General features: G+C 50.6%; 1 protein-coding gene across 1 annotated transcript in view; it reads right to left on the reverse strand.

Annotated features, from left to right (window-relative positions):
• LOC115480978 (nascent polypeptide-associated complex subunit alpha, muscle-specific form-like) overlaps positions 1-27923 on the reverse strand; it is a 278693-nt gene that overhangs the window by 96861 nt on the left and 153909 nt on the right. The window contains exons 11-13 of the mRNA XM_030219963.1: positions 17406-17457; positions 17090-17208; positions 16135-16302 (exon numbers count right to left, since the gene is read on the reverse strand). Coding sequence (XP_030075823.1) covers positions 16135-16302; positions 17090-17208; positions 17406-17457 — 339 coding nt within the window. The remainder of the gene's footprint in view (positions 1-16134; positions 16303-17089; positions 17209-17405; positions 17458-27923) is intronic.

Consider the following 27923-nt stretch of genomic DNA (forward strand, 5'->3'; position numbering starts at 1 on the left):
ATACCTGTAGCAGGTATTCTCAGAGGACAGCAGGCTGATTATTCTCACAATTGGGTCGTCATCCATGACGGCCCAGGAGACCAGCAAAATCTTGAAAGCAAGCAAAGAAGTCTCTCGAACGCACCGCGCATGCGCGAACGGCTTCCTGCCCGCAACATGAGCATGAGTCCCTCAGTTTAATAAAAAGCAAACCAGAAACTAGAACAACTCCAAGAGGAGGAGGGTGGGTTTGCAGTGGCGTAGAAAGGGCGGGGCGCAGGCGGCGGTCCGCCCCGGGTGTCAGCAGGTGGGGGTGGGGGGGGTGCTCCGCTCCCGCTGCTCCCACCCTTCCTTTAAAACAAATCAGTGAAGCGGCGTGGCAGGCAGCTCCTCGCGTCTGCCCTGCTTGTAAAAGAAGTAAATCTCCTCGTCATCATCGGCCCTTCCCACACTGAGTCCCGCCCTCCTCTGAGGTAACTTCCAGTGAGGGAAGGCCTGACGACGACAAGGAGATTTACTTCTTTTACAAGCAGGGCAGACGCGAGGCGCTGCCTGCCATGCCGCTCCACTGGTTTGTTTTTAAAGGCAAGGTGGTGGCAGGAGAAGAGGGCTGTCGACAGAGCTGGTAGGCGAGGTGGGTCGGAGGGGGGCTCAGATGGGGGAGGGGGGGGGAGGAGAAGGGATTCTCAGATGAGAGAAGGGAGGGGGTTCTCATTTGGGACAAGGGGACTGGGGTAGGGTTCTCAGATGGGAGAAGGGGAAGGGGGTTCTCATTTGGGAGAAGTGGGGTGGGGTTCTCAGGTGGGAGAAGGGGTCATGCCTAGGTCAGGTGGGAGAAGGGGTCTGGGGCTGAAAAGGAGAGTAGGTGGGATAAGGGGGCTAGTACTGGGAAAGGGGGCTGAAACTGTGGGGACTGGGGGCTAAAAAGGAGACAGGGAGAAGTGGCTGGGGCTGAAGCTCGGGACTGGTGAGAGAAAACTGCTGGGGCTGAAAAGGGGCCAGGGAGAAGTGGCTGGGGGCTGAAAAGGGGCCAGGGATAAGTGGCTGGGGCTGAAGCTCAGGACTGGTGAGAGAAAACTGCTGGGGCTGAAATTGGGACAGGGAGAAGTGGCTGGGGGCTGAAGCTCAGGACTGGTGGGAGAAAAGGGCTGGGGCGGAAACTGGGGACCGGTGGGATAGTGGGGCTGGAACTGGGGGCTGAAAAAAAGGGGCAGAGAGAGGGGACAGATCCTGGATGGATAGGAGAGAGAGGGCATATGGTGGATTGAAGGGGCAGAGAGACAGGGCAGACAGTGAACGGAAGGGGGAGAGAGAGGGCAGACAGGGGCAGATGGAAGGGGCAGAGATAGAGGGCAAATGTAGATGGAAGGGGCAGGGAGAGAGGGCAGACATTGGATGGAGGGGACAGCAGAGAGGGCAGACACTGGATGGCAGAGAGAGAACAAAGACAGATGCTGGATGTAAGGAAGACAGTGAAAAGAAGATGAGGAAAGCAGAAACCAGAGACAACAAACTGTAAAAATATATTTTTTTATTTTTTTGCTTTAGGATAAAGTAGTATTGTAACTGTGTTAATAAAAGTTTATAACAGAACATGTAAACAAGGTAATCTTTTTATTGGACTAATTTTAATACATTTTGGCTAACTTTCGGAGAACATCACCTCTTCCTCAGGTCAGGATAGGATACTGTAACAGCACTATACTGTATTGACCTGAGGAAGTATGTTTTGGCCTCTGAAAGCTAAATGTATTAGTCCCATAAAATGGTATTATTTTATTTTCTATATTTGTTTTATTTCTATTTGTTATTGGTACTTGTTAGTTTTTTTTCAAATTTACATCTGCTGTGTTTATATTTTGCACAGTACTAGGGGACATTTTCTGTTTCTGTGGTGTTGCATTGTATGCAGAGTCTGGCATCTTGGGGGTTCAGTTTAATTTTTGTCTAAATAAAAAGTTTATTATTAGTTATTCTATAGTGGATTAGGGTGTATCTGTGTTTGTGAAAAAGACATGGCTTTCAGTTGGCATTGACTGTGCAGGATCGACGATCTGTACTATTCTGTCTGGTTTCGTTTTACAATAGGTGAATTGATGTTCTAGTGCTCACTGTAGTGTTTAAGATGCTTTCCTTTTCCTTGTGTGATTCGTAGAAATGACTGCTTATGGTATGGTAGATTTGCTCTATAGGTCCTGAGTGTTTTGTATTCTCGGCATGCCTAGTACTAGATTTTGGAGGGGGGTGTTAAAAAATGACCAGCCCCGGGTGTCAACCACCCTAGCTACGCCACTGTGGGTTTGTGAGAATAATCATCCTGCTGTCCTCGGAGAACACCTGCTACAGGTATGTATCCTCATTTTCTCCGAGGACAAGCAGGCTCATTATTGTCACAATTGGGTATCCCTAGCTCCTAGGCTCACTCAAAACAATGAATATCGGTCAACTGGGCCTTGCAACGGCGAGGACATAACATAGATTGACTTGAAAAGAAACACAACTACGTGAGAGTGCAGCCTGGAACAGAACAGAAATGGGCCTAGGAGGGTGGAGTTGGATTCTAAACCCCGAACAGATTCTGCAGCACCAACTGCCCAAACCAACTGTTGCATCGGGTATCCTGCTGAAAGCAGTAGTGAGATGTGAATGTGTGGACTGAATAGAGGCTGACTTCAAATGAGCCACTGACGCAGCCATGGCTCTAACATTGTGAGCTGTGACATGGCCCTCCAGAGTCAGCCCAGCATGGGCATAAGTGAAGGAAATGCTGACTTTATGGATATTAAATAATGGTACAAACATATAATCCATTGTGATCATACCACCAGTAGCTCTTACAGTTTTTCCTCTTTTTTTTTTTCAGTTCCCCTTTGGCCACTAGTTTTTTCTGCTACTTTTATCCGTTTTTTTTTTTTCTTTTTTTTTGTCACGCTCTCTAGTGGTTACCATTACCCATTTTATTTGATACCACATTTAAAGCAGCATCCATGTCCTTTTCCTTTGTCAGCCAACCTAGATGTGTTTCCAATTTTACCCGTTGCCATGCGCTTCTTTTATCTGGTGCAATACTGTTTCTTCTGACTCTACTCATTATCCACTCTTTTTGAAACCACATTTAAAGTAGTACCCATGTTCTTTTCCTTTTGTCAGGCAATCTAGACCCGCTGCCATACGCTTCTTTTATTTGGTGCAATACTGTTTCCTCGTTTTTTCACCCCAAAGTGATCTTGTACCTCCAGCTTGATGCATGAGGTTACAGTACGCATTTTCATATATACTTTTACCTTCTGTGTTTTGTGAGCATTATCTTTTTTGACATGGTTATTTTATTTCTATTTTTGTAGTCTACATTTACATATGCCACTCGCTCCAGGATTATGTTTGTACCATTATTTAACACCCATAAGGTTGGAACTTTCTTTTATATTTCATGTTATTTGTACAAGAGGCATGTCTCTTATTTTAGACATCAATCTTCTTTTATTTCAAACAATGATATTGTTTTAGCATTGTATGTTTATATAAGCTCTCACTTACACAAGTGGAACATGTTATATACACATAGTACAATTAACTTTCTTTTTTCTTATATTCATTAAAGAGCACTTGCACGTCAAATCGTTTTAATATAGAGCTATTGTAAGGTCTCACAGTCCACTGTACTATTTGTTTTATTATTTGTTCTTATTACTATTATTAATTTATCCTTTAATATTTGAATATTTTTTCACATATTGTGTTGTGATACTCTTCTAAATATTATTTGTAGTGTTTCTACGACCGCTGAGGCAGGCGGGCTTGTCTCGCTGAAACACGGTCCCGTGTCAGGTCCATACTGGTGCCAATAAAGTTTTTCCCTGGGTAGTTGTTTGCGTGGGATCTCTTTGCAAATACTCCCAGAGCTGTTACTCCTGTTGTCTTCTCTACTTTTTTTTTGTTGCCCAAGAAATCACAAAAGCATCTGATGCCAAGAATTTCCAACTAGGGTGTATGGGGTTGAAGAGCTAGAATTCTTTTGTTTTCACTGGATACAGTGAGATCTATTTAGGAAGTTTCCCACCTTTTGAAAAGATCTTGAACTACTGTTTCACTTAAAGACCACTTGTGAGGTTGTAGCTGATGTAGCTTGTCTGCAAACTAATTCTGCCCACCTGGCAGACAGGAGGCTATCAAAAAGGTGTTGATATCTAGGGCTAGTTCCCATATGCACAGTATTTGCCAAAAGAATTGCCGGGAACCCACCCCTTCTTGTTTGTTGATGTAAAACACAGTAACATGATCATCCATTCAAATCAAGAGAACTAAATTGGGCAGGTGTCTCTTGAAAGCTTGAAGAGCATAATGAATAGCTCTGGAGTTTGAGTGTGTTTATGTGAACACATGCTTCTGCCACTGTTCAAGAGCCCTCTGTCTAAAAATGTAGCAAGAGAGCTCCCTATCCTGCTTTGGAGGAATCTGTGTTCAATACTAATTGAGGCCATGGTGGACACATTTTCCTCCAAAGTGGTTTGTCAGATTTCCACACAACTGAATCATTTGCTTGAAAGAATCAGCCAGAGGTAGTCTGTACAGAAGGGGTATAGTGAATTGGTTCCTTCTCAGTTACAGGTACCATTACGGTTCCCTCATATGAAGTCTGGCCAAAAACACTGCACTGAAGAGTCATGTGTTCTAGCAACTACATGAGGTGCCTTGCCAAAGCAAATTTCTTTGCTCACAAAGTTTGTAACATGTCTTGTACTAGCAATGAAGTCATGGGCATTGTCATATGAAGTACTGCTCCTATAAACTCTAACTGCTGGGTAGGAGTGAATGACGATTTCTTTTGATTTATCAGGAATACAAACGCCAACAGAACTACCAAGGTTTAGCTTAAAAACATTTTAACTGCTTGCAGGGCACTGTCTACTATTAGCCAATTGTCTAGGTAAGAAAAAATGAGTAGTGACTTGTCTGTGAAGAGAAGCTCCTGCTGCTGCTATGAACTTTGTGAATACCCTGGATGCTGAAGACAGGCCTAAAGGTAACATTTTGTATTGGTAATGCTTGGTGAGAAACTGGAAGCATAATTGTTCCGGCTGATATTCAGCACTATTTAACTGGCCAGGAACGGCTCCTGGCTAGTTAAACAGCACTTAACCGCCTAAATGCTAATATTCAGCATGGGATAGCCGGTTATCTCTGCTGAACATTAGTGCTTAGTGGCTAGCTGCGAATATTCAGCGCTTCACCAGCTAAGTTTAGCTGTCCTATCTTTGGCCGCTATAAACTTAATCAGACAGCGCTAAATATTAATTTGGCTGGTTAAGTTTAAGCCGGCCAAAAAACAATGGATATTCAATGTTGGTCACTGGAAACAGCCCGGCACTGAATATCCACGCTCTGCACCAATTACGACACTTAGCCAGGCTGCTTCCCACAGGCTGCTTATGCTTTAGGTAAACAGGAACATGCAGACATGCATCCTTCAGGTCTATAGGGCCTGCTATTCAAAGCCATTTAACCCGGCAGGAAAGGCTCCCGCCCATTAAATGGCACTCAGCACCCTGGTCACCAATATTCAGTGGCACTTAACTGGGCAGTGCTGCTGAATATTGGCTCTGACCGCTGTGGCAACCAGTTAAGTAAGCAGATAAAGTTAAGACAGCAAAAGGGCTGGAATGCCCTCTCTCAGGAGGTTGTAATGACAAATGGTTAGAATGTAAGGTTTGTCTTTTTTGCAGATGTTACCAAGATTTGTAACAGAGTGGACACCCTGGAGGTAGTGGAATACATAAAAAAGGATCTGCAAAAGTTAGAAGAATGGCTTAATGTTTGGTAATTAAACTTCAAAGCAAAGAAGTGCAGAGTGACACACTTAGTGAGTAGAAATTCAAGGGAACCGTACGTGCTAGGAGGTGAGAGGCTGATATGCACAGAAGGTAGAGGAACATTGAGGTGATAGTATCCAAGGATCTGAAGGCAAAGAAACAGTGTGACAAGGCGGTGGCTGTAGCCAGAAGGACGCTAGGCTGTATAGAGAGAGGTGTAACCACCAGAAGAAAGGAGGTGCTGATGCCCCTGTAGAACATCGTTGGTGAGGCCCCACTTGGAGTATCGTCTTCACTTTTGGAGACCATATCTTGCTAAGGATGTAAAAAGACATGAAGCAGTACAGAGGAAGGTGACAAAAATGATATGGGGCTTGCGTCAAAAGACATATGAAGAGAGACTGAAGACCTGCATATGTATACCCTAGATGAGAGGAGGGACAGGAGAGATGATACAGACATTTAAACACTTGAAAGGTATTAATATAGAAACAAATATTTTCCAGAGAAGGGAAAACGGTAAAACTAGATGACATGAATTGAGGTTGCGGGGTGGTAGACTTAGGAGTAACGTCAGGAACTCTTTTTCACAGAGAGAGTTTGATGCCTGGAATGCCCTCCTGAGGGAGGTGGTGGAGAAAGAAAATGGTGTCAGAATTCAAAAAGGCGTGGTATGAACACAGAAGCTCTCTAATTAGAAAATGAATGGTATAAAAAATAAAACTTAAATGAGTGCATCTGTGTTTGCATGTTGAGTGGTGCTTAGATGGTGACTCCAGCTGTGAAGAACTAAGGCCAGTGCTGAGCAAACTTGTACCATACCATATATGGCCATCCAGTTTAGGATGGGCTAGAGAGAGCTTCGATGGAAACTCCAGTAATTTGGAACATGAGAACAGTGCAGGGCAAACTTTTACAGTCTGTGTCCCGCAAATGACAAGATGGATTTAGATAGGCTGGAGTGGGCTTCAACGGCAACTTCAGTAGCTGGAACCTAAGGACAGGGCCAGGTGGACTTCTACAGTCTATGTCCCAGAAATGCCAAAGAGAGACAATGGTCAAGTATTTTATATCACATTCATAGTTGGTTTAATCATGACTTGCTAATGAGTGTGACTGCTGGGCAGACTGCATGGACCATTCAGGTATTTATCTGCCATCATTTACTATGTAAAAACGGTGACGGAACTCAAGAATTCATGGGATAAACACTATACAAAAAAAGGATGGAATCCAATTAAAGCAAAATTTAAATCTCCTAACTGGAGAAAGCGTTGACAGAAGCTTCAGAGGTTAGGAAGTAAACACAATGCCAAGCAGATTTCTATGGTCTGGGTTCTGTAAATGGTAAAAAAACAGATCAGGATCAAGGCTGGTGTGGGCTGTGACAGCAACTCTAGTAGTTGGGAAGTAGGACCGGTGTCTGGCTGACTTCTATGGTCTGTGCCCCAGAACTGACAGAGAGAGACAGATTAAGTATACCGGCATTTAATCATGAAGAAGTGGAACCTGCACAGTGCACCAGATTCAATTCTGGCCACCTTGTTGTGCAAAATGAAATCAAAATAGGAATAGATATATAGTTTATCTGATATTGTGTAATTTACTATAACATTTCTGACTAGCTCATATGGGATCTTCCCCCCCCCCCCCCCAGGTATATCTTATTCATATATTGATTATTCTCCACAATACGATTAATACATCAAACATCTTATAATTATCTCAGATTTTCAACTGATTCAACCTCCATAATCTTTGACTTTATCATGATGGTATTAACCAGTATCAGATATTCAAAAGTCCATGTGGTCAATGAAAAATGTTAGTCCCATAGTACTGTATCAGTTTACTCCACAGTAGTTCTTATTCAGCCAAATACTTCGTCTGGATAATCAAATCAATTCAAAAGTGGTATCCACAAATATCCTTTCAACAATCTGTGTAGCTCTACACAGTGCTGTGTTTCGCTGTTGGCATCCTCAGGAGCTGTTCATAATTCGCTAAAATTTAGCAATATACCAACACGCTTCATCCACTGCATATTTTTCTTCAGTAACGGTAAAATTACATGATATTCATCCTATTTCTTACCTTGTTGTGGAGACTGGATGGATTGTGTAGGTCTTTATCTGCCAACGTTACTATGTTAATTGAGGTTGCTAAGCCAAAGCCATCTCTCCTTCCCCAAACTAGTGAACAAGAGACTCTCAGGTGGAGACTGTCTCTCTCCTGTGGTGGGGAGGGGTCAGTCAGAAGGGATACCATAAGACTCCTTCTCCGAGTACTGTGGATCCTCATCCATTAATGGTCCAGATCAGACTCCTCTAGTTACTCAGAATGAGCTGAGTGCGTCTGGGCCTGCCTCAGCTCAGTGGTACCATGTCCACACCCTTGAGGGTGCCGAGGTACAGTCCCTATCCTCCAACTCCGGGGAAGCTTCTTTTTCCAATGTCAAGGACGGTGCTGCATAAGTCGAGGTGTGGCTTCAGGAAGGAACTGAGGCTGAGATGTAGCTGGCCCAGTACCATTCAAGAGGAGGCATTAGCAAAGGCTGGGGAGCTGGGTTAGAGACAGCCCGGAGAGGACTCAGTGTCGTACCGGAAGCAGAAGCTGGACTGCCCGTAGACTGCCACACCGGAACCTCCACTAAGGAGGGGAAGCGATCTTCCCACTGCTGATGCTTCTTGGGCACTGACCAGGTACGGCTAATCTTAATTTCTTATGACTGGCGATGCTTCGATCCCAGTACTGTGCTTGGATAAGGACTGAGGTCAATGCATCTTAGTTTTCCCTCAATGTGCAGCATCGGAATCCCTCAATACCGAAGAAGATAACGTTAAACCCGTATGCATCTTTGGTGTTGGGTCCAATGCTGACCGTTCCCGGGGTCTGCCATCTGTACCCGATGTCGAGGGAGGTGGCGACCTCAACGATGCTGGTGCACTCCCAGTGGTAGAAGTAGTTTGGCAAGCTATCGAGGTCGATGCTTTCAGTCGATGGACCGGCCTTTGGGAGTCTAACATCAAACCCAAGTAACCTGCCAAACAAATTGTGCAGGTCCGTAGCAGAAATCACCGATTACACTGGGCGCACCTTTTGAAGCCACTGGGGTCATCTTTGACATCAAGAAAAGAATAGCGGCTAAATTAAATTCCTCAGTTTTGAAGGTCAGAAGGAAGGCCTAAGTGGGCCTAAAGAGCTGCGAAAAAATAAAGAAAACTTAAGGGCCAAAAAATTCTAAGAAAATAATTAGGGAAGTAAAACAGAAAATACTGAGGAAGACAACTGAAAATAAGCACTAAACTTGCACAGGAAGGTACTTGAAGACTAAAGCGTCCTCCCAACTCTGAGGAAAAGAAGAGACGGAGGTACCTGTGCTCAAACATCAGGTGGGAAGACACCTGCGCATGCAAGGTGGGACGCTGCCAGAACTTTCTTAAAGTTATGCGTGCTAGGCAGCATACACACCAGGTTCCATCAGATGACATCACCCACATGTGAAAATACATTGGGCCTGCTTGTCCTCGGAGAAATATACATACCCTTTTTGTTTGGGGGGGGGGGGGGGGGGAGAGAGATTGGTTTAGTTACCCCTCAAAAAAAAGACAAGACCTAAGGTCCTTGGGCCCCCCCCCCCCCCAAGCTATCAGACTAACCTAGACTGCACAGGCTTACCAGGTCCACCATCTACCGGAGACTGAGAAATACTGACTAGCTGGGAACTACACAAGATGGTTACAGGGTTCTCAGAAGTCAAGCGTTTTCAGTCTCCATCTGCTCATAGGAGTGCATAACCCAAACATTTGGCTCGGTCTGGTGGAATAAGGAACAAACCTATAATTCTTTGTTCAGGTATGGTTACTACATATCGAAAATAGTTTCCAATGCTTAGGATGTATATTTTACAAATACAGAAAAAACAAGCAGATAAAGACCATATGGCCTATCCAGTCTGTCTATCCATGTCATCTACTATCCCTTCCTCTCCCTTAGAGGGCCTATGCACTTGTCCCAAGCTTTCTTGAATTCAGAAACAGCTTTTGTCTCCACCATCTCCACCAGGAGGCCATTCCACATATTTGCCACCCTTTCCATGAAGTAGCATTTCCTCAGATTACTTCTGAGACTATCCTTTTTCACCTTCATCTTATGCCCCCTCATTCCACAGCTTCCTTTCAATTGAACGAGACTCTCCTACTATGCATTTATGCCACACAGGTAATTAAACATCTAAATCATATCTCTGCTTTTCTGCCTTTCTTCCAAAGTATACATACCAAGATAATAAGTTTGTCTCCATACACTTTACAACAAAGACTGACCATTTTAGTAGCCACTATACAGCTAAAGGCAGTGATCGCTTGTGAGGATGCTAGCTTTAGGGGAGAGGGTGTAGAGAGGCAGTGGTGCAGAGAAACACATCTCAAACATTCAGTATAGCGAATGATACATACCTGTAGCAGGTGTTCTCCGAGGACAGCAGGCTGATTGTTCTCACGACTGGGTTGACGTCCACGGCAGCCCCCAGCAACCGGAAGAAAACATCGCGGGCGGTCCCACACGCCCACCGCACATGCGCGGCCGTCTTCCTGCCCGTGCGCGACCGTTCCCGCTCAGTTGAATGACAAGCAAAGGAATGAGTAAAATGCAACTCCAAAGGGGAGGAGGGAGGGTAGGTGAGAACAATCAGCCTGCTGTTCTCGGAGAACACCTGCTACAGGTATGTATCATTCGCTTTCTCAGAGGACAAGCAGGCTGCTTGTTCTCACGACTGGGTATCCCTAGCTCTCAGGCTCACTCAAAACAAGAACCCCAGTCAATTGAACCTCGCAACGGCGAGGGCATAACAGAAATTGACCTACGAAGAACAACTAACTGAGAGTGCAGCCTGAACAGAATAAAATCGGGTCCTGGAGGGTGGAGTTGGATTCAAACCCCAAACAGATTCTGCAGCACCGACTGCCCGAACCGAATGTCGTGTCGGGTATCCTGCTGGAGGCAGTAATTGTGATGTGAATGTGTGGACAGATGACCACATCGCAGCCTTGCAAATCTCTTCAATAGTGGCTGACTTCAAGTGGGCCACTGACGCTGCCATGGCTCTAACACTATGAGCCGTGACATGACCCTCAAGAGTCAGCCCAGCCTGGGCATAAGTGAAGGAAATGCAATCTGCTAGCCAATTAGAGATGGTGCCTTTCCCGACAGCGACCCCCTTCCTATTGGGGTCGAAAGAAATAAACAACTGGGCGGACTGTCTGTGGGGCTGTGTCCGCTCCAGATAGAAGGCCAACACTCGCTTGCAGTCCAATGTGTGCAACTGACGTTCAGCAGGGCGGGTATGCGTTCTGGGAAAGAATGTTGGCAAGACAATTGACTGGTTAAGATGGAACTCCGACACCACCTTTGGCAGGAACTTAGGGTGAGTTCGGAGGACTACTCTGTTATGATGAAATTTGGTATAAGGAGCATGAGCTACCAGGCCTTGAAGATCACTGACTCTACGAGCTGAAGTAACTGCCACCAAGAAAATGACCTTCCAGGTCAAGTACTTCAGATGGCAAGAAATCAGTGGCTCAAAAGGAGGCTTCATCAGCTGGGTGAGGACGACGTTGAGATCCCATGACACTGCAGGAGGCTTGACAGGGAGCCTTGACAAAAGCAAGCCTCTCGTGAATCGAACGACTAAAGGCTCTCCAGAGATGGCTTTACCCTCTACACGATAATGGTAAGCACTAATCGCACTAAGGTGATTCCTTACTGAGTTGGTCTTGAGACCAGACTCTGATAAGTGCAGAAGGTACTCAAGCAGGTTCTGTGCAGGACAAGAACGAGGGTCTAACGCCTTGCTCTCACACCAAACGACAAACCTCCTCCACTTGAAAAAGTAACTCTTTTTAGTGGAATCCTTTCTAGAGGCAAGCAAGACACGGGAGACACCCTCAGACAAACCCAACGAAGCAAAATCTACGCCCTCAACATCCAGGCCGTGAGGGCCAGAGACTGAAGGTTGGGGTGCAGAAGCGCTCCGTCGTTCTGCGAAATGAGAGTCGGAACCAGATCTGATGGAGCCAAAAAGGCGCTGTCAGAATCATGGTGCCGTGGTCTTGCTTGAGCTTCAGCAAGGTCCTCCTCACCAAACGTATGGGAGGATAAGCATACAGGAGGCCGTTCCCCGAATGGAGGAGAAAGGCATCTGACTGACGCCAGTCTGCCGTGCGCCTGTAGTCTGGAACAGAACAGAGGCAGCTTGTGGTTGGTCTGAGAGGCAAAAAGGTCCACCGAGGGGGTGCCCCACTCTCGGAAGATCTTGCATACCACTCTGGAATGGAGCGACCACTCGTGCGGTTGCAGGACTCTGCTCAGCCTGTCGGCCAGACTGTTGTTTACGCCTGCCAGGTATGTGGCTTGGAGAAGCATGCCAAACTGGCAAGCCCAACGCCACATCCTGACGGCTTCCTGACACAGGGGGCGAGATCCGGTGCCCCCCTGCTTGTTGATGTAATACATTGCAACCTGATTGTCTGTCCGAATTTGGATGATTTGGTAGGACAGCCAATCCCTGAAGGCCTTCAGTGCGTTCCAGACCGCTCGGAGCTCCAGGAGGTTGATCTGAAGATCTTGTTCCTGGAGAGACCACACTCCCTGGGTGTGGAGCCCATCGACATGAGCTCCCCACCCCAGGCGAGATGCATCCGTCGTCAGCACCTTCGTGGGCTGCGGAATTTGGAATGGACGTCCCAGGGTCAAATTGGTCCGAATCGTCCACCAGTGCAGTGAATTGCGGCAACTGACAGACAGGCAGATGACATCTTCTAGATTCCCGGTGGCTTGGCACCACTGGGAAGCTAGGGTCCATTGAGCAGATCTCGTGAAGGCGAGCCATGGGAGTCACATGAACCGTAGAGGCCATATGGCCCAGGAGTCTCAACATCTGCCGAGGTGTGACCTGCTAAGACACTCTGGTCTGGGAAGCGAGGGACAGGAGATTCTGCACCCTCGCTTCGGGAAGAAAGGCTTGAGCAGTCTGAGAATTCAACAGAGCTCCTATGAATTCCAGAGATTGGACTGGCTTGAGATGGGACTTCGGGTAATTTATCACAAACCCCAGCAGCTCCAGAAGGTGAATAGTGCACTGCATGGACCGAAGAGCTCCTGCCTCTGAGGTGCTCTTGAACAGCCAGTCGTCGAGGTACGGAACACGTGCACCCCCAGTTTGCATAGATACGCCGCAACCACCACGAGACACTTCGTGAACACCCGTGGTGCAGAGGCGAGCCCAAAGGGCACACAATACTGAAAGTGCCGTGTCCCCAGACGGCATCGGAGATACTGTCTGTGAGCTGGCAGTATCGGGATGTGAGTGTAAGCGTCCTTTAAATCCAGGGAACATAGCCAATCGTCTTTCTGAATCATGGGTAGAAGGGTGCCCAAGGAAAGCATCCTGAACTTTTCTCGGACCAGACATTTGTTCAGGCCTCTCAGGTCTAGGATGGGGCGCATCCCCCCTGTTTTCTTTTCCACAAGGAAGTACCTGGAATAGAATCCCTGCCCTTCCTGCCCGGGTGGCACGGGCTCGACCACATTGGCGCTGGGAAGGGCGGAGAGTTCCTCTGCAAGTACCTGCTTGTGATGGGAGCTGAAGGATTGGGCTCCCGGTGGGCAATTTGGCGGAGTGGAGATCAAATTCAGGGTGTATCCGCACCGCACTATTTGGAGAACCCACTGGTCGGAGGTTATAAGAGGCCACCTTTGGTGAAAAACTTTCAACCTCCCCCCCCCGACTGGCAGGTCGTCCTGTACGCTGTGGAGGCGCAGAGGGCTGCTTAGGCGAACGCTGTTGACGGGAACGAGCGCGCTGGGACTGTCCCTGTGCCTGAGGAGGCCTTCGGGCCGGCTGGGTTTACCTACGCTTGCTGTAGGCATAGGGTGCAGCCTGCCGGGCCCAGGAAAAACATCCACCTGCAGAGGTGGATGCTGAAGGCGCCCGGTGGGAGAACTTGTCGAGAGCGGTTTCCCACTGGTGTAGTTGGTCCACCAACTGCTCGACCTTCTCGCCGAAAATGTTATCCCCCCGGCAAGGGACATCCGCCAGCCGCTGCTGGGTGCGGTTGTCCAGGTCAGAGGCACGCAGCCAAGAGAGTCTGCGCATCACTATACCTTGTGCCGCAGCTCGAGATGCCACATCAGAGGAGTCATAGATACCCCTGGACAGGAACTTTCTGCACGCCTTCAGCTGCCTGACCACCTCCTGAAAAGGCCTGGAGTGCTCCGGAGGGAGCTTGTCGACCAGGTCCGCCAGTTGCCTCACATTGTTCCGCATGTGGATGCTCGTGTACAGCTGGTATGATTGGATGCGGGTCTCGAGCATGGAAGATTGGTAGGCCCTCCTCCCAAACGAGTCCAGAGTGCGAGACTCCCGCCCAGGGGGCGCCGAGGCGGTATCTCTCGAACTCCGTGCCCTCTTGAGAGCAGAGTCCACGACCGCCGAGTCATGAGGCAATTGAGGCCGCATCAACTCTGAGTCTGAGTGGATCCTGTATTGGGACTCTGCTTTCTTGGGGATGGTGGGATTAGATAGTGGCTTCAACCAGTTCCGAAGCAGTGTCTCCTTAAGGACATTGTGCAACGGCACCGTGGAAGACTCTCTAGGTGGTGATGGATAGTCGAGGACTTCGAGCATCTCCGCCCTCGGCTCATCCACAGAAACCACTGGAAAGGGAATGCAGATGGACGTATCCCTGACAATAGAGGCAAAGGAGAGGCTCTCAGGAGGCGAGAGCTTCCTGTCCGGTGAAGGAGTGGGGTTAGAAGAAAGGCCCACAGACTCCTCTGAGGAGAAATATCTGGGGTCCTCCTCCTCCCCCCACGAGGCCTCCTCCTCGGTGTCGGACATGAGCTCTCTCAGCTCAGACCTCAACCGGGCCCGTCTCGACTGCGAGGAACCACGTCCTCGATCATGGCGTAGAGCGGTAGACTCCCGCGCCGGCGAGGACGAAGCTCCCTCCATCGACGTCGACCACCTGCGTGGCGGTCGGCGGCCTCAGCATCGGGCCAGAGCCAACCGGCGCCTCCATCGACGACGCCGGGGGAGCAAGCACCCCCGGTGCCAGCAGAGCCTGGCGCATCAGCCCTTCCAGGATCCCGGGAACGATGGCTCGGAGGCACTCGTCAAGGCCCGCTGTCGGGAAAGGCAGAGGGGCCGTTGTGGGTGCCGGAAGCTGCTCGGGTCCAGGAGATGGTACCGAGGTACCCGCGGACTGACGCAGCGACACCTCTTCGACCAAGAGGGAACGCTCCTCCCAGCACTGCCGCTTCCTGGGCGTCGAGTCGTCCCTCGAAGTACCGGAGCTGGCAGTCCCGTGCGCCGTGGGTGACCGATGACGGTGCTTCTTGGCTTTTTTTCGATGCCCGTCATCGGCGCTCGGCAGAAGAGACGAGGAGGAGGAGGAGGAGGTGGAGCCCCCCCCCCCCCCGGCCTCGAGGTATCGGATCCGACAGGGTTCGGTCCCGATGGCCCTGAGCAGAGGGAGTGGCCGGGGCAGACTGCCCGTGCGGCCACTCACCCCCGCCGTCACCGGCAGGCCAGCGGGCCAAAGGTACCTGTACTCCTGGGGTCGGTGCCAGAGTCGGCGCCGACTTCGTCGACATCGGTACCGGTACCGAAGACCCGGCCGTCGACACAGATGCCGTTGAGGTCGACGTCGAAGGGCTGGCGCAAGTTCAAAAAGACGGTCCCGCAGAACTTGCCTCGCCACCTGTGTCCGCTTCCTTAAGCCGAGACACAAGTTGCACGTCTTAGAATTATGCTCCGGGCCGAGGCACTGGAGACACCAAGCGTGAGTATCGGTCTGCGAGATCTGCCGGCCGCACCGACCACACGTTTTGAATCCGCTCGGGACCTTCGAGGACATCGACGGAAAAATCGCGTCGGAGAAGTCAAAATCGTCGATGGTGGCGGTGAAAACCACACCCGAAAAAGAAGAAATGACCGCACGGCCACAAGGCCGTGACGACGCGCCCTCGCGGCTAAAAATAACACGCGAACTTCGAAAAGAGAAAAACCGCGGCTAGGCCGCAATCTGGTTTCCGGGGCTGACTAAGAGAGAGACGGGAACACGTCTCTCTCCAGCGTGGAATAGAAAAAAAACTGAGCGGGAACGGTCGCGCACGGGCGGGAAGACGGCCGCGCATATGCGGTGGGCGTGCTCTGCGTGCGGGACCGCCCACGAAGTTGCTGGGCGCTGCCGTGGACGTCAACCCAGTCGTGAGAACAAGCAGCCTGCTTGTCCTCGGAGAACACTTATACACGTAAACAACAACAACAACAACAAAAACTTACATTTCGAACTGGTGACTGTATAGCTGGGTGGGCACAGAGAGGACTCTGTCATAGATGGTGGTCACAGCTCTCAGGTCTCCCTGCTCCTTCTCCCAGGCCACATACATCTGCCACAACTTATCTGAGCGAAAGTCCATGCCTGCTGCAGCCACAGAGGACTCAAAGACACTGTCAGAATTGAAACACATGAGAAGCCCCGTAATGTTCATCTTATTTGTACACAAAGAACCCACAAGTGACAGAGGATGGTAAGTGCTGAGGCCCAAACAAGAGACCCCCCCCATGCCCTGGTGTTTAATTAGTGGACTACATCTAAAGAAAAAAACCTAGTGGATGGGAACCAGAGCCAGAATTGGAAATGCCAACACAAGTCTCTTAACTTCTGCAATGTTCCCAGTTCAAGGAGCCCAAGCTAGAAATGAACTATCTCCTGTACTCTGTACCACTCCCAGCCCAAGAAGTAGGAGTGAATCATGAAAAGAACAAAGGTCTAACCTCTCTAACAACCTGAGGGGGGAAGAGTATGAGCCAGAAATGGAGCTGAAGTCTTCTCATTTGGAACTACAGACACTGCTAGGCCACTGGACTGTCTGAAAGAACAAGTCCTGCATTCAAGGCAATTACTTATTTAGGGGGAAATTGGACGATATACCGCCTTTCTGAGGTTTTTCCAACTACATTCAAAGCGGTTTACATATATTCAAGTACTTATTTTGTACCAAGGGCAATGGAGGGTTAAGTGACTTGCCCAGAGTCACAAGGAGCTGCAGTGGGAATCGAACTCAGTTCCCCAGGATCAAAGTCCACTGCACTAACCACTAGGCTACTCCTCCACTCCTTACTCACAACTTGCTAGTCCTCAATCCTAACTCATGGCAGAGACTATCAGAGTAGGATCCGTTTTCAAATTGCCAAATGTACCTGTTAATATGCACTCTCGCTATAAGCAACAAACCTGCGGATCTTCTGGATGGACTCAGGAGCGTTCATATCCAGGGTATCCTGCAAGAAGGTAATGTAGTGTATCCAGAGATCAAGGCTCAGGGGTGTGGCCTGCAGCCCTCTTTCAAACACCTACAAACAAAAACAAATTAACTGAATTTAATCCTAATTTAGCACTTCAGTTTTAGACAATTTCTACTTGCTCCTTAGGATTCCACATGTCAGAATCGGTCCCTTTTGGGCTACATCTCTATAAAATTTAATCTGAGACTACAGAAGAATACTCCCTGACAAATTTATATCCCTCCCAACTCAATCAGCTCAGTCACTGAAGCAGCACTCCTTGGCCTGGAGTCATGAACTGGAGTTCCCTCCAGAAGGCTGCAATCATAAAGCCCTAAATCTACTTGTTAATACTGCACAATGGCTGGAACCCACTTCCCACAAGGGCTATAAACATGACCTTTCCAGAATCCCAAGGAAACAGGAGAACTGACCGGGGAATGGAACCAGGGTCCTCTTACCAGCAATGCATTGTATGCCACTAAGCCATCAGACCTGCTCTGCCACTTTCAATAAATTAATTTCTATGATAAAAACAATCTGGCTAATCTCTGCCGATTAGTGAAAGCGAAGTTACTCACCTGTAGCAGATGTTCTCTGAGGACAGCAGGATGCATTTCCATATATGGGTGTGACAAAACAGTCGATTTAAGCATGTATAATTGCCTTAAGTCTTTAAGTGTATTTCTCTAGTTTGGCCAGCATGCATGTTTATGCTTAAAGCTGTTACAGAGAAAACACCTGCAGTGATGTGGTCAGCATTTTTTTTTTCAAACTTGTTCTGGGCTCTGATTGGCCTGGAGTTTGAAGTTACCCAGAAGTAGGTTTTGTCTTCAGTCTTAGCCAGGAAGAAAAGATCTCTTTGCTGAGGCTTGGTGAACAGTTATATGTCCTGATCTTCCCAGATACTAATTAGTTACTATACAAATGTTTAGTTAGGGTTTTAATTTATCCATATTTCAGTTCCTGTTATTGTCCTGCCAATTGCACTTTTTTTGGTTCACTGTTCAATTTGTTGACTCTGCCTGTCTGGACTGATAAAGAATCCTGGTGGTTTGTGTGTTGGGTCTATGAGTGCTTTCTGGGAACTGTGAGACCACTGGGAATGTGGCCTCCAGTAACCTAGAAATCACTGAGAATAATTTGAGAGCGGGAGACTTGCCCAGTGGTGGTTGTGACCCAGTCGGTGGGAGGAGGATGCTAGTGTAGAGCACAAGCTGCAGGTGCAGGCAGACCTGAGCTGTGCTGGGGATAGACCACATTTGCTTATTTCCAATCTGACAAAGAAGGGCAACCTTCGAAAGCTAATCAAGAAATGTATTAAGTTATGTCCAATAAAAAAGGTATCATCTTATTTTCTTTTCCATGTTTTATTTTATTTGATTTCTATTGATGTTAGGTATGTATCCACTTGTGTTAGGGACCCAGAGAAAGGGTATGATACATACCTGTAGCAGTTGTTCTCCGAGGACAGCAGGCTGATTGTTCTCACGACTGGGTGACGTCCGCGGCAGCCCCCACCAACCGGAAATAAGCTTCGCGGGACGGTCAGCACGCAGGGCACGCCCACCGCGCATGCGCGGCCGTCTTCCCGCCCGTGCGCGACCGCTCCCGCCAGTTGAATGACTAGCAAAAAGTATGAAACACACAACTCCAAAGGGGAGGAGGGAGGGAAGGTGAGAACAATCAGCCTGCTGTCCTCGGAGAACAACTGCTACAGGTATGTATCATACCCTTTCTCCGAGGACAAGCAGGCTGCTTGTTCTCACGACTGGGGTATCCCTAGCTCTCAGGCTCACTCAAAACAAGAACCCAGGTCAATTAAACCTCGCAACGGCGAGGGTATAACAGAAATTGACCTACGAAGAACAACTAACTGAGAGTGCAGCCTGACCAGAATAAATTCGGGTCCTGGAGGGTGGAGTTGGATTTACACCCCAAACAGATTCTGCAGCACCGACTGCCCGAACCGACTGTCGCGTCGGGTATCCTGCTGGAGGCAGTAATGAGATGTGAATGTGTGGACAGATGACCACGTCGCAGCCTTGCAGATCTCTTCAATAGTGGCTGACTTCAAGTGGGCCACTGACGCTGCCATGGCTCTGACACTATGAGCCGTGACATGACCCTCAAGAGTCAGCCCAGCCTGGGCGTAAGTGAAGGAAATGCAATCTGCTAGCCAATTAGAGATGGTGCGTTTCCCGACAGCGACCCCTAGCCTGTTAGGGTCGAAAGAAACAAACAATTGGGCGGACTGTCTGTTGGGCTGTGTCCGCTCCAAGTAGAAGGCCAATGCTCTCTTGCAGTCCAATGTGTGCAACTGACGTTCAGCAGGGCGGGTATGCGGCCTGGGGAAGAATGTTGGCAAGACAATTGACTGGTTAAGATGGAACTCCGACACCACCTTCGGCAGGAACTTTGGGTGGGTGCGGAGCACTACTCTGTTGTGATGAAATTTGGTATATGGAGCATGAGCTACTAGGGCTTGAAGCTCACTGACCCTACGAGCTGAAGTAACTGCCACCAAGAAAATGACCTTCCAGGTCAAGTACTTCAGATGGCAGGTATTCAGTGGCTCAAAAGGAGGTTTCATCAGCTGGGTGAGGACGACGTTGAGATCCCATGACACAACAGGAGGCTTGATAGGGGGCTTTGACAAAAGCAAGCCTCTCATGAATCGAACGACTAAAGGCTCTCCAGAGATGGCTTTTCCTTCCACACGATAATGGTAAGCACTAATCGCACTAAGGTGATTCCTTACTGAGTTGGTCTTGAGGCCAGACTCTGATAAGTGCAGAAGGTATTCAAGCAGGTTCTGTGCAGGGCAAGAACGAGGTTCTAGGGCCATGCTCTCACACCACACGACAAACCTCCTCCACTTGAAAAAGTAACTCTTTTTAGTGGAATCCTTCCTAGAGGCAAGCAAGACCCGGGAGACACCCTCAGACAGACCCAACGCAGTGAAGTCTACGCCCTCAACATCCAGGCCGTGAGAGCCAGAGACTGAAGGTTGGGGTGCAGCAACGCTCCGTCGTTCTGCGAAATGAGAGTCGGAAAACACTCCAATCTCCACGGTTCTTCGGAGGACAACTCCAGAAGAAGAGGGAACCAGATCTGACGGGGCCAAAAGGGCGCGATCAGAATCATGGTGCCGCAGTCTTGCTTGAGCTTCAGTAAGGTCTTCCCCACCAAAGGTATGGGAGGATAAGCATACAGGAGGCCGGTCCCCCAATGGAGGAGAAAGGCATCCGACGCTAGCCTGCCGTGTGCCTGAAGTCTGGAACAGAACAGAGGCAGCTTGTGGTTGGTCTGAGAGGCGAAAAGGTCCACCGAGGGGGTGCCCCACGCTCGGAAGATCTTGCGTACCACTCTGGCATGGAGCGACCACTCGTGCGGTTGCATGACTCTGCTCAGTCTGTCGGCCAGACTGTTGTTTACGCCTGCCAGGTACGTGGCTTGGAGGAGCATGCCGAACCGACACGCCCAACGCCACATCCCGACGGCCTCCTGGCACAGGGGGCGAGATCCGGTGCCCCCCTGCTTGTTGACGTAATACATTGCAACCTGATTGTCTGTCCGAATTTGGATAATTTGACAGGACAGCCGATCTCTGAAAGCCTTCAGTGCGTTCCAGATCGCTCGGAGCTCCAGGAGGTTGATCTGCAGATCCTTTTCCTGGAGGGACCACAGACCCTGAGTGTGGAGCCCATCGACATGGGCTCCCCACCCCAGGCGAGATGCATCCGTCGTCAGCACTTTCGTGGGCTGCGGAATTTGGAATGGGCGTCCCAGGATCAAATTGGTCCGGATGGTCCACCAGAGCAGTGAAGTGCGGCAACTGGTGGAGAGGCGGATGACATCTTCTAGATTCCCGGTGGCCTGGAACCACTGGGAAGCTAGGGTCCATTGAGCAGATCTCATGTGAAGACGAGCCATGGGAGTCACATGAACTGTGGAGGCCATATGACCCAGAAGTCTCAACATCTGCCGAGCTGTGATCTGCTGAGACGCTCTGGTCTGCGAAGCCAGGGTCAAGAGATTGGTGGCCCTCGCTTCGGGAAGGTAGGCCTGAGCTGTCTGGGAATTCAGCAGCGCTCCTATGAATTCCAGAGACTGAGTTGGCTGGAGATGGGACTTTGGGTAATTTATCACAAACCCCAGCAGCTCCAGAAGTTGGATAGTGCACTGCATGGACCGGAGGGCTCCTGCCTCCGAGGTGTTCTTGACCAGCCAATCGTCGAGATATGGGAACACGTGCACTCCCAGCTTGCTTAGATAGGCCGCTACCACCACGAGGCACTTGGTAAACACTCGTGGGGCAGAGGCGAGCCCAAAGGGCAGCACACAATACTGAAAGTGCCGTGCGCCCAGTCGGAATCTGAGATACTGCCTGTGAGCTGGCAGTATCGGGATGTGAGTGTATGCGTCCTTTAAATCCAGGGAACATAGCCAATCGTTTTTCTGAATCATTGGCAGAAGGGTGCCCAAGGAAAGCATCCTGAACTTTTCTTTGACCAGGAATTTGTTCAGGCCTCTCAGGTCTAGGATGGGACGCATCCCCCCTGTTTTCTTTTCCACAAGGAAGTACCTGGAATAGAATCCCTGCCCTTCCTGCCCGGGTGGTACGGGCTCGACCGCATTGGCGCTGAGAAGGGCGGAGAGTTCCTCTGCAAGTACCTGCTTGTGAAGGGAGCTGAAAGACTGAGCTCCCGGAGGACAATTTGGAGGCAGGGATGCCAAATTCAGGGCGTATCCGCACCGCACTATTTGGAGAACCCACTGGTCGGAGGTTATGAGAGGCCACCTTTGGTGAAAAATTTTTAACCTCCCTCCGACCGGCAGATCGTCCGGTACGGACACTTGTAGGGCGGCTATGTTCCCGTGGATCCAGTCAAAAGCCCGTCCCCGGCTTTTGCTGTGGAGGCGCAGGGGGCTGCTTAGGCGCACGCTGTTGACGAGAACGAGCGCGCTGGGGCTGTCCCTGTGCCTGACGAGGCCTTCGGGCCGGCTGGTTGTACCTACGCTTTGCAAAAGAATAGGGTGCAGCCTGCCGTGCCCGGGAAAAACGCCCACCCGTGGGGGCGGGTGCTGAAGGCGCCCGGTGGGAGAGCTTGTCGAGAGCGGTTTCCCGCTGATGCAGTTGGTCCACCATCTGCTCGACCTTCTCACCGAAAATGTTATCCCCCCGGCAAGGGACGTCAGCCAGTCTCTGCTGGGTGCGGTTGTCCAGGTCAGAGGCACGCAGCCATGAGAGCCTGCGCATCACTATACCTTGGGCCGCAGCACGAGATGCCACGTCACAGGTGTCAAAAATCCCCCTGGACAGGAACTTTCTGCACGCCTTCAGCTGCCTGACCACCTCCTGATAAGGCCTGGACTGCTCCGGCGGGAGCTTATCGACCAGGTCCGCCAGCTGTTGCACATTGGTCCGCATGTGGATGCTCATATAGAGCAGGTAAGATTGGATGCGGGTCACGAGCATGGAGGATTGGTAGGCCTTCCTCCCAAATGAGTCCAGAGTGCGAGACTCCCGCCCCGGGGGCGCCGAGGCGGTATCCCTCGAACTCCGTGCCCTCTTGAGAGCAGAATCCACGACCGCTGAGTCATGGGGCAACTGGGGCCGCATGAGCTCTGGGTCAGAGTGGATCCTGTACTGGGACTCTGCTTTCTTGGGAATGGTGGGATTAGTTAGTGGTCGCACCCAGTTCCGGAGCAGCGTCTCCTTCAGGACATTGTGCAGCGGTACCGTGGAGGACTCTCTAGGTGGTGATGGATAGTCGAGGACCTCGAGCATCTCGGCCCTCGGCTCTTCCACAGAGACCACGGGAAAGGGAATGCTTATAGACATATCCCGCACAAAGGAGGCAAAGGAGAGACTCTCAGGAGGTGAGAGCTTCCTCTCCGGTGACGGCGTGGGGTCCGAGGGAAGGCCTGTAGACTCCTCGGAGGAGAAATATCTCGGGTCCTCCTCTTCCCCCCACGAGTCCTCGTCCTCGGTATCGGACATTAGCTCATGTAGCTGAGTCCGGTACCGGGCCCGGCTCGACGTCGAGGCACCAAGGTCTCGGTGTCGTCGAGCGGTGGACTCCCGCGCCGGCGGGGACGGAGCTCCCTCCATCGACGTCGACGGGGACTCCACCTGCGTGGCTGTCGAGACCGGCACCGCAAGCGGCGGCGGTGTCGACTGCCCCGGCGCCGGGCTAGAGCTCGCCGGCGCCACAGTCATCGGCGCCGAGGGCGCAAGCACCCCCGGCGCCGGCACAGCCTGGCGCATCAGCCCTTCCAGGATCCCCGGAAGGATGGCTCTGAGGCACTCGTCCAGGCCCGCTGCCGGGAAAGGCGGTGGGGCCGGTAAGGGTGTCGGTGCCGGAAGCTGCTGGGGGCCAGGAGATGGCACCGAGGTGCCGGAACCCCGACGCGTCGGTACCTCCACCACCGACGGAGATCTCTCCTCTCTGCGATGACGCTTCGGCGTCGACTCCTCTTCAGGGTGCACCGAGGGCTCCCGGTGACGGCGCTTCTTGTCTTTTTTCCGGTGCACGTCACCGGTGCCGGAGGGCATGGAGGAGGAGGAGGTCGATCCCCCTCGGTCTCGGGGTACCGGGTCCGACAGGGTTCGGTCCCGTGGCTCACGAGTTGAGGGAGTGACCGGGGCCGACTGCCCACGCGGTCTCTCTACCCCACTCTCGCCGGCGGACCGGCGGGCCGACGGGACCTGTTCTCCTGGGGTCGCTGCCATCGGTGCCGATGTCTCGGGCATCGATACCGGTACCGAAGAACCGGCCTTCGATACCGATGCCGTCGAGGTCGACGTCGAGGGGCCGGCGCAAGTTCCAAAAAGACGGTCCCGCAGAACTTGCCTCGCAACCTGAGTCCGTTTCCGGAGACCGAGACACAAAACGCACGACTTGAGATTGTGCTCCGGCCCGAGGCACTGGAGGCACCAAGCGTGGGTGTCGGTCTGCGAGATCGGCCGGCCGCAGCGACCACACTTTTTAAATCCACTCGGGACCTTCGAGGACATCGACGGAAAAATCGCGTCGGCGAAGTCAAAGTCGGCAATGGTGGCTAAAATCACACCACGAAAATTGTAACCGACCGAGCGGCCACTAGGCCGCAACGAGGCGTCCCCGCTAGAAAGCGAGGGAAAAGAAGGAGCGCGTGCTCCACACGCGCAAAATTCTTTTTTTTTTTTTTTTTTTTAAAAGAGAAAGAAGAAAAAGAAGAGGCCGAACAGGCCAAAAGCGACGATCCGCGTAAACGCGGTCGAAAAAATCCGGCGGCTGAAACGAGAGAGAGGGGAAAACACAACTCTCTCAGTCGCGGAAAAAAAGTAACTGGCGGGAGCGGTCGCGCACGGGCGGGAAGACGGCCGCGCATGCGCGGTGGGCGTGCCCTGCGTGCTGACCGTCCCGCGAAGCTTATTTCCGGTTGGTGGGGGCTGCCGCGGACGTCACCCAGTCGTGAGAACAAGCAGCCTGCTTGTCCTCGGAGAAGCTTGGTTTTACTTTGGCTTAGGCAAAGTTTGTTGTGTTTAGCTCATTCTTGAATTGCTGTTAGACAGGTAATCAGTTTATTCAGGGCTGTAGGTAAATCAGGTTCAATGGGTATGGGTATGAGTAGCTGCACATCATCCGCGTAGATGCAGAACTGCGTATCCTCAGCTCAGCTAGTGGTTTGAGGTAGATATTGAACAGAATAGGTGACAGTATCGATCCTTATGGTACCCTACAGGTCAGTGCCAATGGTGGCGATGAGTTGCTGCAAAACACTATGGATTGCTGCCTGTCTGATAGATAGAATCTAAACCAAGCAAGTACTGTTCCATTGATATCCGTTTCTGTTAGCTGTGCTAGCATGATATCATGATACACAGTGTCAAAAGCTGCTGAGAAATTTAGAACCCGAACACAGAGGCAAATCCCCTATTTCGGTTTCTGTGAAAATCATCTTGTAGGGATATGAGGACAGTTTCTGTTCCATAACTGGGTCTGAATCCAGAATTACATGGATCTAGCCAGTTTCTCTCTTCCAGCAAATCATTGAGTTGAACACAGATTGTTTGTTCTCTAAGTTTGCCTAGAAATGGGATGTTGGATACTGGCCTGTAACTTTCAAGTTTGTCATGATCAAGGTTGTTTTTCTTTAGCAAAGGGTAAACTACTGCCCTTTTTAATGCAGTTGGTAGTTGCCCATTATTTAGTACATTTCTACCCCACATTTACCCACATGAGCAGGCGCAAAGCGAATGCTACATACCTGTAGAAGGTATTCTCCGAGGACAGCAGGCTGATTGTTCTCACTGATGGGGTGACGTCCACGGCAGCCCCTCCAATCGGAAACTTCACTAGCAAAGTCCTTTGCTAGCCCTCGCGCGCCCGCGCGCACCGCGCATGCGCGGCCGTCTTCCCGCCCGAAACCGGCTCGAGCCGGCCAGTCCAGTATGTAGCAAGACAATACACTTCAAGGGAAGACACAACTCCAAAGGGGAGGCGGGCGGGTTTGTGAGAACAATCAGCCTGCTGTCCTCGGAGAATACCTTCTACAGGTATGTAGCATTCGCTTTCTCCGAGGACAAGCAGGCTGCTTGTTCTCACTGATGGGGTATCCCTAGCCCCCAGGCTCACTCAAAACAACAACATTGGTCAATTGGGCCTCGCAACGGCGAGGACATAACTGAGATTGACCTAAAAAATTTACCAACTACTGAGAGTGTAGCCTGGAACAGAACAAACAGGGCCCTCGGGGGGTGGAGTTGGATCCTAAAGCCCAAACAGGTTCTGAAGAACTGACTGCCCGAACCGACTGTCACGTCGGGTATCCTGCTGCAGGCAGTAATGAGATGTGAATGTGTGGACGGATGACCACGTCGCAGCTTTGCAAATTTCCTCCATGGTGGCTGACTTCAAGTGGGCTACCGACGCAGCCATGGCTCTAACATTATGAGCCGTGACATGACCCTCAAGAGCCAGCCCAGCCTGGGCGTAAGTGAAGGAAATGCAATCTGCTAGCCAATTGGATATGGTGCGTTTCCCTACAGCCACTCCCCTCTTGTTGGGATCAAAAGAAACAAACAATTGGGCGGACTGTCTGTGGGGCTGTGTCCGCTCCAGATAGAAGGCCAATGCTCTCTTGCAGTCCAATGTGTGCAGCTGACGTTCAGCAGGGCAGGAATGAGGACGGGGAAAGAATGTTGGCAAGACAATTGACTGGTTTAGATGGAACTCCGACACAACCTTTGGCAGAAACTTAGGGTGAGTGCGGAGGACTACTCTGTTGTGATGAAATTTGGTGTAAGGGGCCTGGGCTACCAGGGCCTGAAGCTCACTGACTCTACGAGCCGAGGTAACTGCCACCAAGAAAATGACCTTCCAGGTCAAATACTTCGGATGGCAGGAATTCAGTGGCTCGAAAGGAGGTTTCATCAGCTGGGTGAGAACGACATTGAGATCCCATGACACTGTAGGAGGCTTGACAGGGGGCTTTGACAAAAGCAAACCTCTCATGAAGCGAACAACTAAAGGCTGTCCTGAGATCGGCTTACCTTCCACTTGGTAATGGTATGCACTGATTGCACTAAGGTGAACCCTTACGGAGTTGGTCTTCAGACCAGACTCAGACAAGTGGAGAAGGTATTCAAGCAGGGTCTGTGTAGGACAAGAGCGAGGATCTAGGGCCTTGCTGTCACACCAGACGGCAAACCTCCTCCAATGAAAGAAGTAACTTCTCTTAGTGGAGTCTTTCCTGGAAGCAAGCAAGATGCGGGAGACACCCTCTGGCAGACCCAAAGAGGCAAAGTCTACGCCCTCAACATCCAGGCCGTGAGAGCCAGGGACTGGAGGTTGGGATGCAGAAGAGCCCCTTCGTCCTGCGAGATGAGGGTCGGAAAACACTCCAATCTCCACGGTTCTTCGGAGGATAACTCCAGAAGAAGAGGGAACCAGATCTGACGCGGCCAAAAGGGAGCAATCAGAATCATGGTGCCTCGGTCTTGCTTGAGTTTCAACAAAGTCTTCCCCACCAGAGGAATGGGAGGATAAGCATACAGCAGACCTTCCCCCCAATCCAGGAGGAAGGCATCCGACGCCAGTCTGCCGTGGGCCTGAAGCCTGGAACAGAACTGAGGGACCTTGTGGTTCACTTGAGATGCGAAGAGATCCACCAGGGGGGTGCCCCACGCCTGGAAGATCTGTCGCACCACACGGGAATTGAGCGACCACTCGTGAGGTTGCATAATCCTGCTCAACCTGTCGGCCAGACTGTTGTTTACGCCTGCCAGATATGTGGCTTGGAGCACCATGCCTTGACGGCGAGCCCAGAGCCACATGCTGACGGCTTCCTGACACAGGGGGCGAGATCCGGTGCCCCCCTGCTTGTTGACATAGTACATGGCAACCTGATTGTCTGTCTGAATTTGGATAATTTGGTGGGACAGCCGATCTCTGAAAGCCTTCAGAGCGTTCCAGATCGCTCGCAACTCCAGAAGATTGATCTGTAGATCGCTTTCTTGGAGGGACCACCTTCCTTGGGTGTGAAGCCCATCGACATGAGCTCCCCATCCCAGGAGAGACGCATCCGTGGTCAGCACTTTTTGAGGCTGAGAAATTTGGAAGGGACGTCCCAGAGTCAAATTGGAGCAAATCGTCCACCAATACAGGGATTCGAGAAAACTCGTGGACAGGTGGATCACGTCCTCTAGACCCCCGGCGGCCTGATACCACTGGGAGGCTAGGGTCCATTGAGCAGATCTCATGTGAAGGCGGGCCATGGGAGTCACATGAACT

The sequence above is a fragment of the Microcaecilia unicolor genome, chromosome 11 (genome assembly GCF_901765095.1).
Source record: "Microcaecilia unicolor chromosome 11, aMicUni1.1, whole genome shotgun sequence".
Taxonomy (NCBI): domain Eukaryota; kingdom Metazoa; phylum Chordata; class Amphibia; order Gymnophiona; family Siphonopidae; genus Microcaecilia; species Microcaecilia unicolor.